At 39.1% G+C, this 17,620-nt stretch overlaps 1 protein-coding gene across 1 annotated transcript; it reads right to left on the bottom strand.

Annotated features, from left to right (window-relative positions):
• Positions 1-3,039: 3,039 nt before the first annotated feature.
• On the bottom strand, positions 3,040-4,303 carry LOC113930739 (glyceraldehyde-3-phosphate dehydrogenase-like). The gene has a single exon (XM_027608159.2). The coding sequence runs from the start codon at positions 4,240-4,242 to the stop codon at positions 3,241-3,243; it is 1,002 nt and encodes a 333-aa protein (XP_027463960.2). The 5' UTR covers positions 4,243-4,303; the 3' UTR covers positions 3,040-3,240.
• Between the last annotated feature and the right edge of the window lie 13,317 nt (positions 4,304-17,620).

The following is a 17,620-nucleotide window of genomic DNA, read 5'->3' as shown; positions in this document are numbered from 1 at the left end:
CTTAGGATTTAGTTGTGTGTGTCCACAAGTGCACACATATCATGCAAGACAGGACCCTTAGTTGTCTGAATTAACTGACTATGACTTATGTTAGAGGATTGTGTTATCCTTAATTAGGAAATGATCCTATTTACTCTGGAAGTCCTATTTCTCCTAATCAGTTGATTATATAAGCATCCCATTTTTTTATGCTACGTGTTTCTAAAAGCATTTGTTTCTAAAAACACTTCTTTAAAATGATAATACCATTTGAAATATACTTAAGGGAACTTGGTACACCATACCACCATTTTTCCTTTCCAAAAAGGGTTAGTGAAGACACACTCCTTTTTTTTTGAATTGAGATATAATTCACATATAACATCGTGTAAGTTTGAGGTATATATGTAGATTTGATACATTTACGTATTGCAATATGATTATACCGAACCTTTAGCTAACACCTCTATCACATCACATACTTAGAATTTCTTTTTTTGTGGTGAGAACATTTAACATTTAGTGTCTTAACAATTTTGAAGTACATAATACAATATTGTTGACTGTGATCATTATGCTGTGCTATATATAGATCTCTAGAACTTATTTATCTTCCAGTTGTAACTTTGTACACTTTAAAAACAGCTCCCCAATTTTCCCACCTGCTAGCCCCTGATAACCACCATTCTACTCTGTTTCTGGGAGTTTGGCTTGTTTAGATTCCACTTATAAGTGATATCATAGACTTTTTTTATTTTTTATTTTTTATTATTTTTTCATAGACTTTTTTTCTAAAATAGCATCTTGGGGGGTTTTTTTGAAGATTTTGTTTTTATTTTCATTTTTATTTACTAAGCTCTATACCCAACATGGGGCTTGAATTCACAACCCCGAGATCAAGAGTCACGTGTTCTAAGAGAGACTTAGTGAGCCAAGGTGCCCCAATATCATACAATATTTATCTTCTCTGTCTACTATCTCACTAAGCATAATACCCTCAAGGTCCAACCGTGTTGTCACAAATGTAGGATGTCCTTATTTCTCATGGCTGAATAATATTCCAGTGTGTGTGTGTGTGTGTGTGTGTGTGTGTGTGTGTGTATATCACATTTTCTTTATTCATTTATCCATCAATGGACACTAAGGTTGTTCCCATAACTTGGTGTATATCTGCACTTCCATGTTTGTTACAGCATTATTCACAATAATATATACCCAAAGGTGAAATTGCTGGATCATGTGGTAGTTGTATTTCTAATGATGATTAGTGATGTTGGCCATCTTTTCATCCATCTGGATATCTTCTTTGGAAAAATGTCTGTCGAGGTCCTCTGCCCATTTTGAAATCAGATTGTTTGGGTTTTTTGTTGTTGTTGTTGTTAATTGAGTATGAATTATTTATACATTCTGGATATTAACTCTTTATCCAATACATGGTTTTCAAATATTTTTTCCCATTCCATAGGGTGCCTTTTCATTTGTTGATTATTTCTTTTGCTGTACAGAAGCTTTTAGTTTGATTGAGTCCCACTTGTTGTTTTTTATTTTGTGCCACATCTGCGTTTGGTGTCATATCCAAAAAGTCATTACCAAGGCTAATGTCAAGGAGCTTCATCCCTCTCTTTTCTTCTAGGAGTTTTGTAGTATCAGGTCTTATGTTTAAGCTTTTAATCTATTTCAAGTTAATTTTTGTGTGTGGTGCAAGTTAATTTTTGTGTGTGGTGTAAGATAAGGGTCCAATTTCATTTTTCTGCCAGTGGTTATCCAGTTTTCCCATCACCATTTGTTGAAGAGACTCTCCTTTCCCCACTGAGTGTTCTTGGCTCCATGTCAATGTTAAACAATCATATATGAAGTGGTTTATATCTGGGCTCTCTATTATGTTTCATTAGTTTATGTGTCTATTTTGATGCCAGTACCATACCAGTTGAATTACTTTAACTTTGTAATATAGTTTGAAATCAGGAAGCATGAAGCCACCAGCTTTGTTACTCTTTCTCAAGATTGTGTTGCCTATTTGGGATCTTTTGTGGTTACATTCAAATTTTAGAATTGTTCTTTTTATTTCTGTGAAGAATGCCATTGAGAGTTTAATAGAGACTGCACTGAATCTATAGATGGCTTTGGGTAGTATGGACATTTTCACAGTATTAATTCTGATCCATTAACACAGTACATCTTTCCATTTGTTTGTGTCTTCTTTCATTTCTTTCATCAAAGTCTTGTAGGTTTCATTGTACAGACCTTTCACTTCCTTGGTAAAATTTATTCCTAGGTATTTTATTGTTTTGATGCTATTGTGAATGGGATAGTTTTCTTTATTTCTTTTTCAGATATTTCATTGTTAGTGTATAGAAATGCAACTGACTTCTATATGTTGACTTTACTTCCTGCAACTTCACCGAATTCACTGATTAGTTCCAGTAGTTTTTTGGTTGAGTCTTTAGGATTTTCTACATATAAGATCATATCATCTACAAATAATGACAGTTTTACTTCTTCCTTTCCGACTTGGATGCCTTTTATTTCTTTGTGTTGCCTAATTGCTCTAACTAGGATTTAAGTACTATGGAATGAGTGGTAAGAGTGGGTACCCTTATTTTGTTCCTTATCTTACAGGAAAAGCTTTCTTTCTGGGATTATCTCGCATCTTTACAAAATTTAATCTTCCCATTCATGATCATTGTGTTTCTCTGTCAAGTCTTCTTTTACCTTCTTTAATGTCATTTCATAATTCTCTTCTTTATTTTTATCTTATTCATTTATTTATTTATTTTTAGAGGGAGAGAGGGGAGGGGCAGAGGGAGAGAGAGAGAGAATCTTAAGCTCCACGCCCAGCATGGAGCCTGATGTGGGGCTCGATCTTACAACCCTGAGATCATGACCTGAGCTGAAATCAAGAGTCAAACTGACCGAGGCACACAGGTGCCCCATTCCATAATTCTCTTCTTAAAGGCTATCTATTGCTTTTCTTGTTTTAGTCTAAGGTAGCAAGGTAAATTATTAAAATATTTTGATGGTATTCTGAATAGGATTATTTTTTCTTTTTTTTTTTTTTTGGGTACAGTATACTTTATTGATGGTACATGACAAGGTAGGGCTCCCCAAGCCCCTCCCCTTCTTCAGGGGGTCTGGGATGGAAACGGTGGAGGTCGGGAGATTCTCAGTGTTTTGCGGGGTAAGTTGGGGCAGGGACTCCCCAGCAGCTGAGGGCCTCTCTCTTCCTCTTGCTCTCGCTGGGGCTGGTGGTCCAGGGTGCTCTTACTCCTTGGAGGCCATGTGGACCATAAGGTCCACCACCCGGTTGCTGTAGCCGAATTCATTGTCATACCAGGAAATGAGCTTGACAAAGTGGTCGTTGAGAGCAATGCCAGCCCCAGCATCGAAGGTGGAGGAGTGGGTATCACTGTTGAAGTCGCAGGAGACGACCTGGTCCTCAGTGTACCCCAGGATGCCCTTGAGGGGGCCCTCTGACGCCTGCTTCACCACCTTCTTGATGTCGTCATATTTGGCAGCTTTCTCCAGGCGGCAGGTCAGATCCACGACAGACACGTTGGGGGTGGGGACACAGAAGGCCATGCCAGTGAGCTTCCCGTTCAGCTCAGGGATGACCTTGCCCACAGCCTTGGCAGCACCAGTGGAAGCAGGGATGATGTTCTGGGCAGCCCCTCGGCCGTCGCGCCACAGCTTCCCAGAGGGACCGTCCACGGTCTTCTGGGTGGCAGTGATGGCATGGACGGTGGTCATGAGTCCCTCCACGATGCCGAAGTTGTCATGGATGACCTTGGCCAGAGGAGCCAAGCAGTTGGTGGTGCAGGAGGCATTGCTGACAATCTTGAGGGAGTTGTCATACTTCTCGTGGTTCACACCCATCACAAACATGGGGGCGTCGGCAGAGGGAGCTGAGATGATGACCCTCTTGGCCCCGCCCTTCAAGTGGGCCCCAGCCTTCTCCATGGTGGTGAAGACCCCAGTGGACTCCACAACATACTCAGCACCAGCATCACCCCACTTGATGTTGGCGGGATCTCGCTCCTGGAAGATGGAGATGGACTTTCCATTGATGACAAGCTTCCCGTTCTCAGCCTTGACTGTACCGTGGAATTTGCCATGGGTGGAATCATACTGGAACATGTAGACCATGTAGTTGAGGTCAATGAAGGGATCATTGATGGCGACAATATCCACTTTGCCAGAGTTAAAAGCAGCCCTGGTGACCAGGCGCCCAATACAGCCAAATCCATTCACTCCGACCTTCACCATCGTGTCTCAGGGACGCGGCTGGCACTGCACCAGAATTCGCGGCTGTCTGTCGAACGGGGAGGAGCAGAGAGCTATTTTTTCATTTTTACTTTCTAATTCATTTTGACTGTTATTTATTTTTTTTTTGAGTTTTTTAATTTTTTATTGTTATGTTAATCACCATATATTACATCATTAGTTTTTGGTGCAGTGTTCCATGAGTCATTGTTGACTGTTATTTATTCTTATATATAGATATTATACCCCTAAAACTTCCTGAATTTATTAGTTCTAATAATGTATCTTAATAATTTCTTTTCATGAAATTAAGAAAACAATCCCATTTACAATTGCACCAAAAAAGAATAAAATATTCAGGAATAAACCTAACCAAAGAGGTGAAAGACCTGTACTCTGAAAACTATAAAACACTGCTGAAAGTAATTGAAGACAACACAGAGAAATGGAAACACATTCCATGCTCAATGGATTGTAACAACAAATATTGTTAAAATGTCTATACTACCCAAAGAAATCTACAGATTGAATGCAGTCCCTATCAAAATACCAACAGCATTTTTCACAGAACTAGAACAAATAATCCTAAAATTTGTATGGAACCACAAAAGACTTGAATAGCCCAAGCAATCTTGAAAAAGAAAAACAGAACTGGAGTTATCACAATTCCAGACTTCAAATTATATTACAAAGCTGTAGTAATCAAAACAATATGGTATCGGCACAAAACTAGACACACAGAGCAATAGAACAGAATGGAAACCCCAGAAATAAACCCACAATTATAGAGCCAATTAATCTTCAGCAAAGCAATAAAGAATAGCCAATGGGTGGGGGGGAACAGTCTCTTCAACAAATGGTATTGAGGAAACTGGTCAGGTACATGCAAAAGACTGAAACTGGACCGCTTTCTTACACCATAAACGAAAATAAACTCAAAATGGATTAGAGACCTAAATGTGAGACCTGAAGCCATAAATACCCTAGAAGAAAGCACAGGTAGTAATGTCTCTGACATCAGCCATAGCAACATTTTTCTAGATACGTCTCCTGATGAAAGGGAAATAAAAGTCAAAATAAACTTTTGGGACTACATCCTTGTACAGTTTTGACATCAAGGTTATAAAAACTAGCTCTTGGGGTGTCTGGGTGGCTCACTTGTTTAAACGTCTGCCTTACACTCAGGTCACGATCTTGGGGTCCTGGGATCAAGCCTCAAGTTGGGCTCCCTGCTCAGTGAGGAGCCTGCTTCTCCCTCTCCCTCTGCCCCTCTCCCCCTACCGCTCGTGCCCTCTCACTCACTCGTTCTCGCTCTCTATCTCAAATAAATAAATAAAATCTTTTTAAAAAACTAGCTCTTAAATGCATGTTAGCAGAAATAAAACAATTCATGAATGAATGGACGACAAAGCTGAGGAACTTGCACACAAAATCAAACTGGTTAAGAAGATATAAAGACAGAAAATATAAGAAAATTGGAGGATCTCTCTAGGAAGTGAAATATTTGAATAATATGAATTCTGTAAGGAGAGAAAAATGTGAAAGGGAGAGGAATTAATTCAAAGAAGTGGTTCAAGATGATTTTCATTTCCCAGAACAAAAGGGCATGAGTTTCCAGATTGAATGGCCCACTGAGAACAAAGTGTGGAAAAACATCCACAAAAAGGCACATCATAGTGAAATTTCAGAACAATAGGGACAAAGAGACAGTGGTAAGATCTCCCAGGTAGGAAAAAGTAGGTTACTTACAAAGGATCAAGAATCAAAATGACATCTGACTTCTCAACAGCAACACTGGCAGTTATAAGACCATTCCTTCAAAATTCTGAAAGAAAATTATTTTTCATTTAAAATTCCATATTCAGTCAAAAAGTATCAATCAAGCAAGAGAATAAAATAAACATGTTTAGATATGTCAAGTCAAAAAATTTAACTTTCATGCACCTTTTTGAGGAAATCTGAAAGATATGTTCTATCAAAACAAAGAATACCAGTAAAAGAGAGCAAACAAAAAAAGAGTGGGCAGGGAGATGACATCAGCAAGATGGCAGAGTAGGAAGTCCTAAACCCTTCTTTTCCCAACAAACACACTGATTCAGCAATAATTTATAGGCACATTCCATTTGTGAGGAATCAGAAACCAATGGATGCCAGCTCCCCAGCAGAACATGAAACCAGGCTCATCGATGCTGGTAGGAAAATTCAGGACAACCTAACATGGAGACACTGCTCTCAGTGCATCCCCATAATAGTGGGAAGAGGTGCCCTAGCTCCTAAACTCACCTAGCGGCCCAGCTATTCAGAAGGGGCTCCAAGAGGATTAGCTTCTGTCTTACTAGTTGGAACTCTTGAGTCCAGCATGGACAAGCTGCCCAGGGAGGAATGGAGGTGGTAGCTTAAGCGGGTAGCTGCCATGGATCCTTATTCCTGCTCAGCACAGTGTGAGCAGAAGAAAAATCCTGGCTCTGTTCCCGACTACAGAGGGAAAAAGTTGACTCATGTGTCTAGTGTCCCAACTTCTCAGGAGCTTTCCAAGGAACTAACATTTGTCTTGCCAGTCTTGAAGATCTGATGGGTCCTGTACAGTGTAGCCACCAAGGGAGAACAGAGGCAGTGGCTTGAGCTATATCTATAGCCATAGCTGCCTCCATGTTTCCTTCTTGGAATCTCCCATCCTTTTGATGTCACCATTATCATTTTTTTATCCTATCCTGGCTAAAGCCTGCTGTCTTTCACAGACTACATCATGGGCTATAGGGAAATTCCTATAGAAAATTATCGATTGAGAAATTATCATTGAGAAAATTATCAGTGTTCATGGGGTTCATTGAAAATCCATTTTCCCTAGTCTTAGAGGGCCTTCATTATATTTAAAAATCCTTGTATTCTTATAGAATCCCTATCCCGGTAACCAATTACTGTTCCGGACTTTTTAGATTGTGGCATCCTACTGGAGTTAAACATTGTGTGCTCCCTCAAGACCTATTTTCTCCATTTGAAAAATCTCTCTCTTCCTTTTTTGCTTGGCTTGTCTCCTTCTTGTTCTAGAAGACTGAAAGATGTTTTCCTTTCATTTCCAAGGCAAATATCTCCCATCTTTCTATTCACTCTTTTTCTGGGACCATACTCCCATCAATTATAACCTTCTCCAAGCAATTCTAGGCTCTTCTTTCCTGGTTTCTTTCCTTCTGTTTATACTTTAAAGCCAATATAACATAATGTCTACAAGCACAGTCTCTGGAGACAGAATACTTAGATGTGAACCCCAATTCCACTACTTAAGTGCTGCGTGAGTCATCTAGTCTTTCTGAGCTTAATTTTCCCATCTATAAACAAGCAGGATTGTTTCAAAGGATTAAGTGAGATAATCTACATAAAGTGCTTAGCAGAATGCTTGGCATATGGTAAGAACTAAATTGTTAGGTATTAGGCTAAAAAGTATGATGTCAACCAAAAAAATGAAGCTCAGTTTTCCCCTATCCTAAAACAACTCCCCCTCTTCCCTGCTATCTCCTGTTACTTTTAATCACAACTCTGGCTACAAGAATGTGGCCTATTCCCACCAGCCTCTCTTTACTTAACCACAGCTTTCTCTTCTCACTGCTTGACTAACACTGCTCTCCTGATGGGGCTGAATCTTTCTAGTCTTAGTCCAGGGCTCAGTCACCTATACCGTAATGCCTCCTGTCAAATATATTGGCTGATTCCACTGGCATGTTTTTCCAATCATACATGATCTATCTGGACCCGAAAGATGGATCTTACATTTGTCATTATGTAGGTTGTCGGAAAAGATAAGATAGGCCTTCCACAGAAAAAGTGACATTTAATTTCTCAAGTGTCATTTCTTGAAGTACTATAATCCAATGCTTCTGACCTGGTTTCAAATCATTCTCAATTCACTCCCCCACTCTTGTCAATCTCATCATCCTTCATCTACTCTATGATCTCCTAAGAAGTTTTAAAAATAAAATATTTCATAATACTCTACAAAAAGTTGAGGACTCTTGAATCAGTAATCATTATAGCATGACTGTTTTTTGTGGGGTAGTTCTGCATTTGAAACCACTGAACTGCATCAAACTTGGGTCATGTAGTCCCTTTTCTTTGAAAATTGAGCTGTAGCTCCATACACAGCTTTCTTGAAAAAGTGCTGAAATCATTCCGCCTTTTCAGAGAAGTAGAAGGCCCTGCTTCAGACAGCAGAGAAATCTAATTTTAAAGTCTAATAAAGAAATCTGGGCAGATGAATACCAAGGAGAAGGTGATGTTGATCTAGTGGAGTGCACTGCAGAATTAAAGCTTGATGGGAAATCATTGCGCTTCAGGGAACAGGACCAGCAAAGGCTTAGAGTACGGTGTGAAGATCAATATTGGAAGAATAAAATAATTGAATTAGCAAATCCTCAGGACAAATAGGCTGAAGGGAACAATGGGCAGTACAGCTCCAACTGACTTAGGAACGTTAACAGGAATTAGGAAGGGAAATGGGCCCATATCTTTTGGCGTAAGGCCTGCTAACACTATGGCTGAACACAGAATGCACCTTGCTCTAGAAGTGAAATCGACACTGCTGTTTCATGGTAACCCGAGGCTGATTATTGCGGATCTAAGAGTAGTCAGCAATCGTAATCCAGGCTCTTGTAATGAAAAGAGCAATGTGTTCATTTCAATTTCCTTTTTAGCCACTTACTAGCTGTGTGACGTGGGCAAGGTATTTAAGCTCAGGTCCCCGTCTGTAAAATGGGGTTGAAAAGAATTCCTATGCTTTAAGGATATTGTACTGCTAAAATGAAATCAGGTATATGGTATCAGGTATCAGGTAAATGCCTAGCACAGTGCCTGGCAAGTAACTGGAGCTCAATAAATGTCCATTTCCTTTATTTTTCCTATTATCTCCCAATAATTTTGTTTAGTATCATCACTCTCATAATCTAGGGGGAAAAATCAAAATGAAAGAAATCGCCAGCAACTTTTTTTTTTTTGCTTCCTTGTTGCAAAAATCAAGAGACTTAGTGAAGAAAGTTGAAAGTATTGGCTAAAACAAATTTAAGAATTATCAGCGATTCTATTATGTATACTTTTCTTATTTTATTATCTATGTGATTACACATTGCATTGTTTTTTCAAATTACTTGTTCTATTCTTTTTTATTTTTTTACTGAATTATAATTGACATACAATATTACATTAGTTTCAGATCCACAACATAGTGATTTGATTTTGTATACATTACAGAATGATCATCACAATAGGTCTAGTTCCCATCTGTCACAGTACAACGTTATTTACAGTATTATCGACTATATTTCCTATGCTGTATATTATATCCCTGTGACTTATTTACTTCATAGCTGGAAGTTTGAAGCTCTTAATCCCCTTCACCTATTTTGCCCATCTCTCTACCCCTGATACTGTCTTAAACGAAGGTGGTTGAATGTTGGCTGGTTATCCTCTGTTGGAACAGTTCTCATTAAGCGCACATTAGAAAGTCTGATCAAAAATAAAACAAGCCATAAGTGACTCTTAATCATAGAGGACAAACTGAGGGTTGATGGAGGGAGGTGGGGAGGGGGATGGGATAGGTGTTTGATGGGTATTGAAGAGGGCACTCATTGTGATGAGCACCGGGTACTGTATGTAAGTGATGAATCACTGAATTATACTCCAGAAACCAAGATTGCACTGGATGGTAACTAACAAAATTTAAATTCAAAAAAAAAGACAAAGAAAACGAACTACCTACCACTTCATTTAACTTGAAGACCGGAAGTTAAATACAGTTTGTAATAATAAAGAGTTCCTTCATAGAGTATCTACCATTGGTCCTAGCTAGGTGCTTTAGATATCCCTATTCTTCACCAAAATTCCTGAATGGCAGATATTATTATCCATATTTTATAGATGAGCAATCCGAGATTCAGAGACATTATTCAAGCCAATAGCCAACACTCCAACTCAGGTCTCTATGGCCCCAAATCATATACCTTTTTCACTGTGCTAGTTTACCAGGCCAACCTAATCGCAATTGGTTGGTTGTTAGCCTCTCTCCAGTTACTGAGTTCAGCTGAGGTCAAACTCACTTCTGTGCTTTTCGGTGGTATCACACTTTCGAAGGGACAGTGCCAGAGCCATTTTTTAGGCTGAGAGAGGTGTTCCCTATTAGCAAATCTCAACTATTCCAGGAAAAAATTTCAGTAAGAAGGCCTTGTAAAAATACACTATTTACTGAGGTTTACTGAAGTGAGGCATTTTATGCATTGTGGTGTGAATCTTGCCTTTTGTGGGAGGAATTTGTGATGCAATAAAAGTAGGTATGCTGGTTGAATTTACCAGCCAAGCCTGCACTCTTTGCCTAATAATTACCAGCTTCCATTGAGTCTCAGACTAAGTGGCCAAGACCATTTGAATAGCGTCAGACCTATATTTTCTACATAATAATCACTGTTGTTTATTGGGCTCTTATAAGTACTCAGTATTGTGTTGGATACATAAAGTATGTTATCTATTCTTAGTAACAACCCTGGGAAGTTAATGGATGGGGAAACTGAGGCACAGAGAGGTTCTTTAAGTTGCCCCAGACCAGACAGCTTGTAAGTGCAAGAGCTAGGATTCATACCTGGTCTTACTCTAGAGCCCAGACTCTAACCATTCTGTTCTGCAGAAACTTGTAAAAGTACAGTGACTTGGCCAAGAGCACTTGAATGTTGTCAAACTTGTATTTTCTACATAAGTATGTCAAGTTCCAAATCCCATGTTCTCACGACTATAAAGTGAACAGGTTGCACAAAACTTGACAGAACAGCTCAGAATGAAAAATCAGTGCACTTTTTACACCAAAATAAAGAGTAATTGTGGCCTTGTGGATAACACTTAGCTAGACATTTTTAAGCCGGCTTAATTACACTTGACTTCAGACTCTCTTATCCACTAATTCATATTTGTCCTCAGCCAAACAAACCTATCAACTTTTAACTTTGGTTTTCTTAGCCCCATATTTGACTTTGTAACTATCATCTCCCACTCCTGGATTTTACTCTCCCTTCATCCTCCATGTCTGTGAGATCACTCTTCAACATCTCACCCCGACTGTCAGACCTACTGGAAACCATTCCATAGGATGAAATACTCCCCGAAGATTATATACAGTAAGACCCTGATTATCCATAATGCTTGGTTGTTGTATAACACGAGTGTTCGGAGTTCAAAATTTCAAATTAACTCAAAAATTCTGTTTCAAAATTGTAAAAGGTTGTGATTTGTTTCAATTCTTTTTTTAATTTAAATTTTTGATTTCTCAGAAATACAAAAACATTTTTGCTCTCCCTATACCTGAATAAATGTCACCGTTTTGTTTTTTCTTAACTTTTTATTATTTTATTTTATTTTTATTTTTAATTCCAGCGTAGATAACATACATAGTGTCAGGTGTACAATATAGTAATTCAACACTTCCGTATATTATTCAGTGCTCGATTTGTTTCGGTTCTTATTTAAAATCTTTTTAAAGTGTGTAGGGTGACTTTTTTGTCTTAGTAAAAATAATACACCGAGTAAAATGCATTTTTTTTTATGATTGAGGGTCTTTTCACTGATTTAGGATTACCAGAACTCTTATTTCCCTATTTGTGATATATAACTCACGTAAGTATTTCACCGGGTGGTATAAGGATTAAATGAGATAATATATATGAATAGAACTTTGCCAACAGTATAGAGATCTGCAAATATATTTTATTGTTCTCAATAACTTATGCAGGGCTATTTTTTTAAAGATTTTATTTTTAAGTAACCTCTATACCCAATGTGGGGCTCAAACTTATAATCCAGAGATCAAGAGTCACACACTCCACCCACTGAGCCCGCCAGGGGCCCCATTAGGACTATTAATCAAATGAAAGAGATAAGACTCTTTTATCTCATGGACATACCTAATAAATGTTACTGTTCAACTTTTCTGTATTTGTTTCTTTTGTCATTGCCTTTTCCCTAAATGTAAAATGTGGGGAACACCTGAATATTAAGTAATTTAATTAGTTAATTGAGATTTTATTGTATATAGCTGTGTATAGCTGTTGCTGATTATAAATGGTTTCACTTTTTGTTGTTGTTTGTGATTTGAATAGTTTCCTCAGTATTTTGTCCCGTCTTCTCGCAACCCTATTGTACATAACAACTTTGAAGGGAAAGTCTTTGTCCCTGACTTCCTGATTTCTTTCCTTACCACCTAGTTAGTCTCTCCAAACACAGAGAGCCAAAGCCCCTCCCCGACCCAGTCGCATAATGATGCACACATTCATACATACAAAGTTAATCAGAGTGAAGGAAGTGTCCTGACATGAGAAAACTGACCATTACGGTTCAACATGACCTACTGTGATCACGTGATTTTTGTTGTTGGTGGTGGTGGTGGTGTGTGTGTGTGTGTTTGTGTAAATGGCATGTTGGTCATATGTGGGCACAGTATGTGTTGAGTGTGTGTATGTTTTATATGTGTTGTGTGTGCATTGTGTGTGTTTCCCTATGTGTGTGCCATGTGCATATATATGTTGTGTATGAGTGGTGTCCATTGTGTGTGGTGTGTGTGTTTCAGTGTTGTGTTTGGTGTTTATGAGGTGTTGGTAATGTGTGGTGTCTGTGTGGTGTATATGTGGTACGTGTGAATGATATTGCTGCAGTTAGTGGTATAATCAGTGTGTGTTGATCTTGTGATGTATAATAAATATATACTTGGGTGGAGGGATGGGTGATGGACATTAAGGAGGGCACTTGTGATGAGCACTGCTTGTTATACGCAAGTGATGAATCACTAAATTCTACCCCTGAAATTAATACTACACTATATGTTAACTAACTTGAATTTAAACAAAATCTTGAAAGAAAAAAATGTATATATAACATATATATATAGTCTTTGCCTTCAGTTTTAGCACAGAGCTTCTAAAAACCTTTGGAATTTCCTAAATGGTGAGAGAGAAAACGGTATTTTTGTTATGTTAATGAAGCAACTTTTGAAAAGCATCTAAGTATGGCAGCTGCTTGCCCAGAGAGCCAACTTTGCATTTAGAGGATTGAAACTTTCAGTCCCACTTGCAGACCTTCAGGGAAGGAAGAAGGGCTGGAGGTTGAATGGATCACCAATGACCAATGATTTAATCAATCAAGCCTAGGTAATGAAGCCTCCGTAAACGCCCAGGTTTGGAGAGCTTCCAGGTGGTGAGTGCGTGCAGATTTGGGGAGAATGGAGCACTTGGAGAGAAAATGGATGCTCCGGGTCCCTTCCTAATACCTCGTCCCATGCATTTCTTCCATCTGTCGGTTCCTGAGTCACATCCTATTTTCATAAACCAGTAATCCGGCGAGCAAAATGTTTCCCTCATCCTGTGAGCAAATTAATGGAACGCTAGCAAATCAGTGGAACCCAAAGAGGGGGTCATTGGAACCTCTGATCTGTGGTCAGTCAGAAACACAGGTAACAACCAACCTGGGCCTACAACCGGCCTCTGAAATGTGTGTGGGGGCAGGGGGCAGTCTGGTAGGACGGAGCCCTTAACCTGTGCGGTCTGATGCTATCTCTGGTAAACAGTGTCAGAGCTGAGTTGAATCGTAGAACGCTAGCTGGCGTCTAGAGCACTGCTTGTTGGTGGTGTGGGGGAAACCAGCCCCGCCCCCCCGTCCAAACTGGAATTGGGTGCATAACCTAAAGACACACTTTAATGTGCTTTCCTTTTCTCTCTCATACTTAGACTCTAAGCTGCCTGGGAACGGTAGTAATAGCTTTCCCTTTCCTCCTACATTTTGCACAGCTCCGAGAACAGGTCAGTTGCTTAATAAATACTGGCCAGGTATTACACTGGCTCTAAATTTCATTGTGGTGTAGTAATTGTTTGTCTTTACTGCACCTTCTTCTTTGAAATATCTCAGAGGAAGAGTTTAAAATTGGCGTTTTAAATATGGGCCCATAGCTTCATACTTCAAGAATAGCCAGAAACTGGCCCCATATCATACCTTGGGGGTCAGAGGGTCTGCAAATCATTCCCGAAAGATACATAGTTCCTGTTTGGTTTGTGGACTAATTGTAGGACATGAAAAATTTTGCTGACCTGACAAGTGCCAAGAGAGAAAGGGGCATAATGGGGGTGGGGAGCTTGTGTGTGTGTGTGTGTGTGAGGGGGGTGGTTGAAGGATAGCTTTGGCCAGTAACTAACATCCATAAAGAGCTGTTGGTGTGTTCGTTCCCCTGGTTACACAGAACCCACTAGACAGCTACCTTAGCTTCATTCTGAATATTGCTCTAGAGCCTGAACTTAGAGAAAAACACCACTGGTAGTTGGGCTTGTACGCATGCCTGTAGCCCACAGGCAAAATGACTCAATGGTCTGTGGCCTGCAGTCCCGAGTGTAGTACGTAACCACACAGAAGAGCCAGAGCTGGAGCATAAGGGGCTGCCTCAGGCATGACGTCAAAGATGAATGAGGCTATTAGACTTTTGGAGTCTGGTCTTTCATTGCTTCCTGCCTTTGGAAAACTCTAGACCGGGGTTTCTTCCACATATCATTTATCAGATTCGTCTGGGTGAAAGGGAGAGGCTTGCTTGGAATTCAGATTCTTGGGCCCCACCCAAGATCCTGAATCAGAATCATTGGAATGGGGACCAGAAATCTGATTTTTTTTTTTTTTTTGGAAGGTGTTCCAGATGGCTCAAGTTTGAGAACTGCTGGTAGCTATCCAGAAGACGCCAGTCGCTGAATTCATTGTTATTCTCTGTTGCTTTCACGCATTTGTGCTTCCTCTTCTCTTCTCTATGTTTAGAATTCCCTCCCCCTTTTCCATCATTCATTAAGGTCTGGTATAAATGTCATCGGGCTTTTAGGAGTCAGCCTTTTTCGGATAACAATGGAAAAAAGCAAAATAAAATATGTACTGAAATTAGATTCCATTGCAAAGCATTGCAAGTACTTAATGATAATTCATCCCCTCCACCAAGAAAAATGCTACAGCTACTTTATTGCATTGCTGGTAATTATTTTACTTATGTGCTCCCTCACTAGGGTACAAGCTCCTTCAGGACAATCCCTAGAGTAGTGGTAATCCCATTAATTGCTTGATGCGTTTGTTAAATGAGCGATCGACAAGTGATATGAAGAAGAAATAGAGAGTCAGACTCTCCAACACATAGTGTGTGAACCTGACTGGGGAAGACCACACAGCAGAATGGATAAGCCCCAGGGACTTTTAGAGTCAGAGATGCCTAGAATTCAATCCAAGTTTTGTTGCTGATGGTCTGTATGACCCTTGACAATTGCTTAATCTTTCTGTTTTCTCATCCATAATGTTGGGATAATAATGGTGCCAATCTCAAAGGATTGTTATGAGCATGAAGTGGCAAAGCACATATAAAACCCTGCTTTTAGAGGCGCCTGGGTGGCTCAGTCAGTAAGAGTCTGCCTTCGGCTCAGGTCTTGATCCCAGGGTCCTGGGATCGAGCCCCGCATCGGGCTCCCTGCTCGGCGGGAAGCCTGCTTCTCCCTCTCCCGCTCCCCCTGCTTGTGTTCCCTCTCTCACTGTCAAAAAAATAAATAAAATCTTTAAAAAAAACCCTTCTTTTAGTATCTGTCTACATAATACATGTTCAATCAATAGTAGCTGTTATTATGTCTATAATTACTGCTCAGATTTATAATGTCTTGACAACCCCGGGGGCCATTAAGCTTGGAGGCCTGTTTGTCTCTGTAGGAGAAGTCTCTAGACTGTGTGTGTGCATGTTTTTACAATTTTGCTATCCACTATTTCTTTTATTACAATTAGTCTCCAACGGTTTTCTCAATTTGTCCTCCCCTCCCCTTTTAATATGCTGCTTATAATCTTTTGTGAGGTGAAATGCCAGATAACCAAACTTTGAGTTCGTGCATCCACTCATTTAGTGAAGACATTTGTTCAAAAATTCTGGATAATGCGAAATCTGAACTCCAGATAAGTGTTGAATTTTTTTTCTTCTCCATTAAAAAAAGCTTTGTAAATTTATTGCAAGGTTGTAGCAAGAGGTTTTATAGTTGGTGGCATTTCCTCTATCCATATTTTTATATCTTTTTTATAAAATAATTTTCCTCTGATTTTAAAACTGCATTTCTGGATTTGTTTTTCTCTTGTGAGAACAGTTCTTTCCATCAAAGTACTACTACTTCTCCTTCTTCTCCTTCTTCTCCTTCTCCTCCTCCTCCTCCTCCTCCTCCTCCTCCTCCTCCTCCTCCTTCTTCTTCTCATTATTATTTTATGCAGGATGTGCAGGGTCAACATAATTAGAAACCTTTTCCTAAGACATTATGTTTCCAAGAGAAAAGATTAGTCAAATTGTGTTTTGTGTAATTGCAAGTGACAAAAACATCTAACAGATTTCATTTTCCCCAGCAACACAGAAATATGGACTTGGCTGGGATCACCTATATAAATCAAGTAGAAAAATGATTCTTTGCAAAATGTGGATGCCTGAACTGCACGTTAGCCATGCTGAAAGGGCATTGTGACCCACTTTTTCTACCAATAAATCCACATGGGAATCTGTTAGATCCTGCCTTTCCTTGGCATGGTAAATTGGCATACCCTCAGTAAGGATGCAGCCCCCATTCAAAGACTGGAACTCACTGTTAATCACAGTGGATATTTTATGACCAGTCATCTGTACACACTCATGGATATTAAAGACAAACTATTTTCTTCCTTATTTTATCACTTTACATATGAGGATTTTGAGACTTAGAGGTTATGTATGATCTTGCCCAAGGTCATACATTTATTTTGGCTGAGTTTTTAATGTTTAGCTACCATTTATATTTTCCTTTTAATGACTGTCATTTTAGGTGCTATGTCCTGTTTCTATTGGGCATTGATATTTATTTCTCTAACTCACTTTTTAGTACTTTTATTTCTAAAATGATAATAGTTTTCAATTATAAAAATCATGTTTTGAGAAATAATCACTTGTTTCCTTCTGGTTTTATTATGTATTTATTGTTTTATATTTTATTTTGTAGCTTACCTATTGTATAGTTTAGTGTTGTAAAATATTATTGGGTTCTTTTTTTAAGATTTTATTTATTTATTTAAGAGGAGAGAGCATGAGAGCATACAAGAGAGCACAAGCAGTGGAAAGGGAGAAGCAGACTCCCCGCTGAGCAGGGAGTCCGATGTGGGACTCGATCCCTGGGATCATGACCTGAGCTAAAGGCAGCCACTTAACCAACTGAGCCACCCAGGCACCCCAATAACATTGGGTTCTAACATAATATTGTTTTCCAAGTAATCACTTGTACCAGGAAATTTATCAAAGAATCCTTTTTACTCTTATTTGAAATAACGTATTTACATTATTTTCTATTAAAAT

The sequence above is a fragment of the Zalophus californianus genome, chromosome X, assembly GCF_009762305.2.
Source record: "Zalophus californianus isolate mZalCal1 chromosome X, mZalCal1.pri.v2, whole genome shotgun sequence".
Taxonomy (NCBI): Eukaryota; Metazoa; Chordata; class Mammalia; order Carnivora; family Otariidae; genus Zalophus; species Zalophus californianus.
The sequence above is the reverse complement of the archived record's forward strand: the minus strand, read 5'-3'. Positions and strand labels throughout refer to the sequence as shown.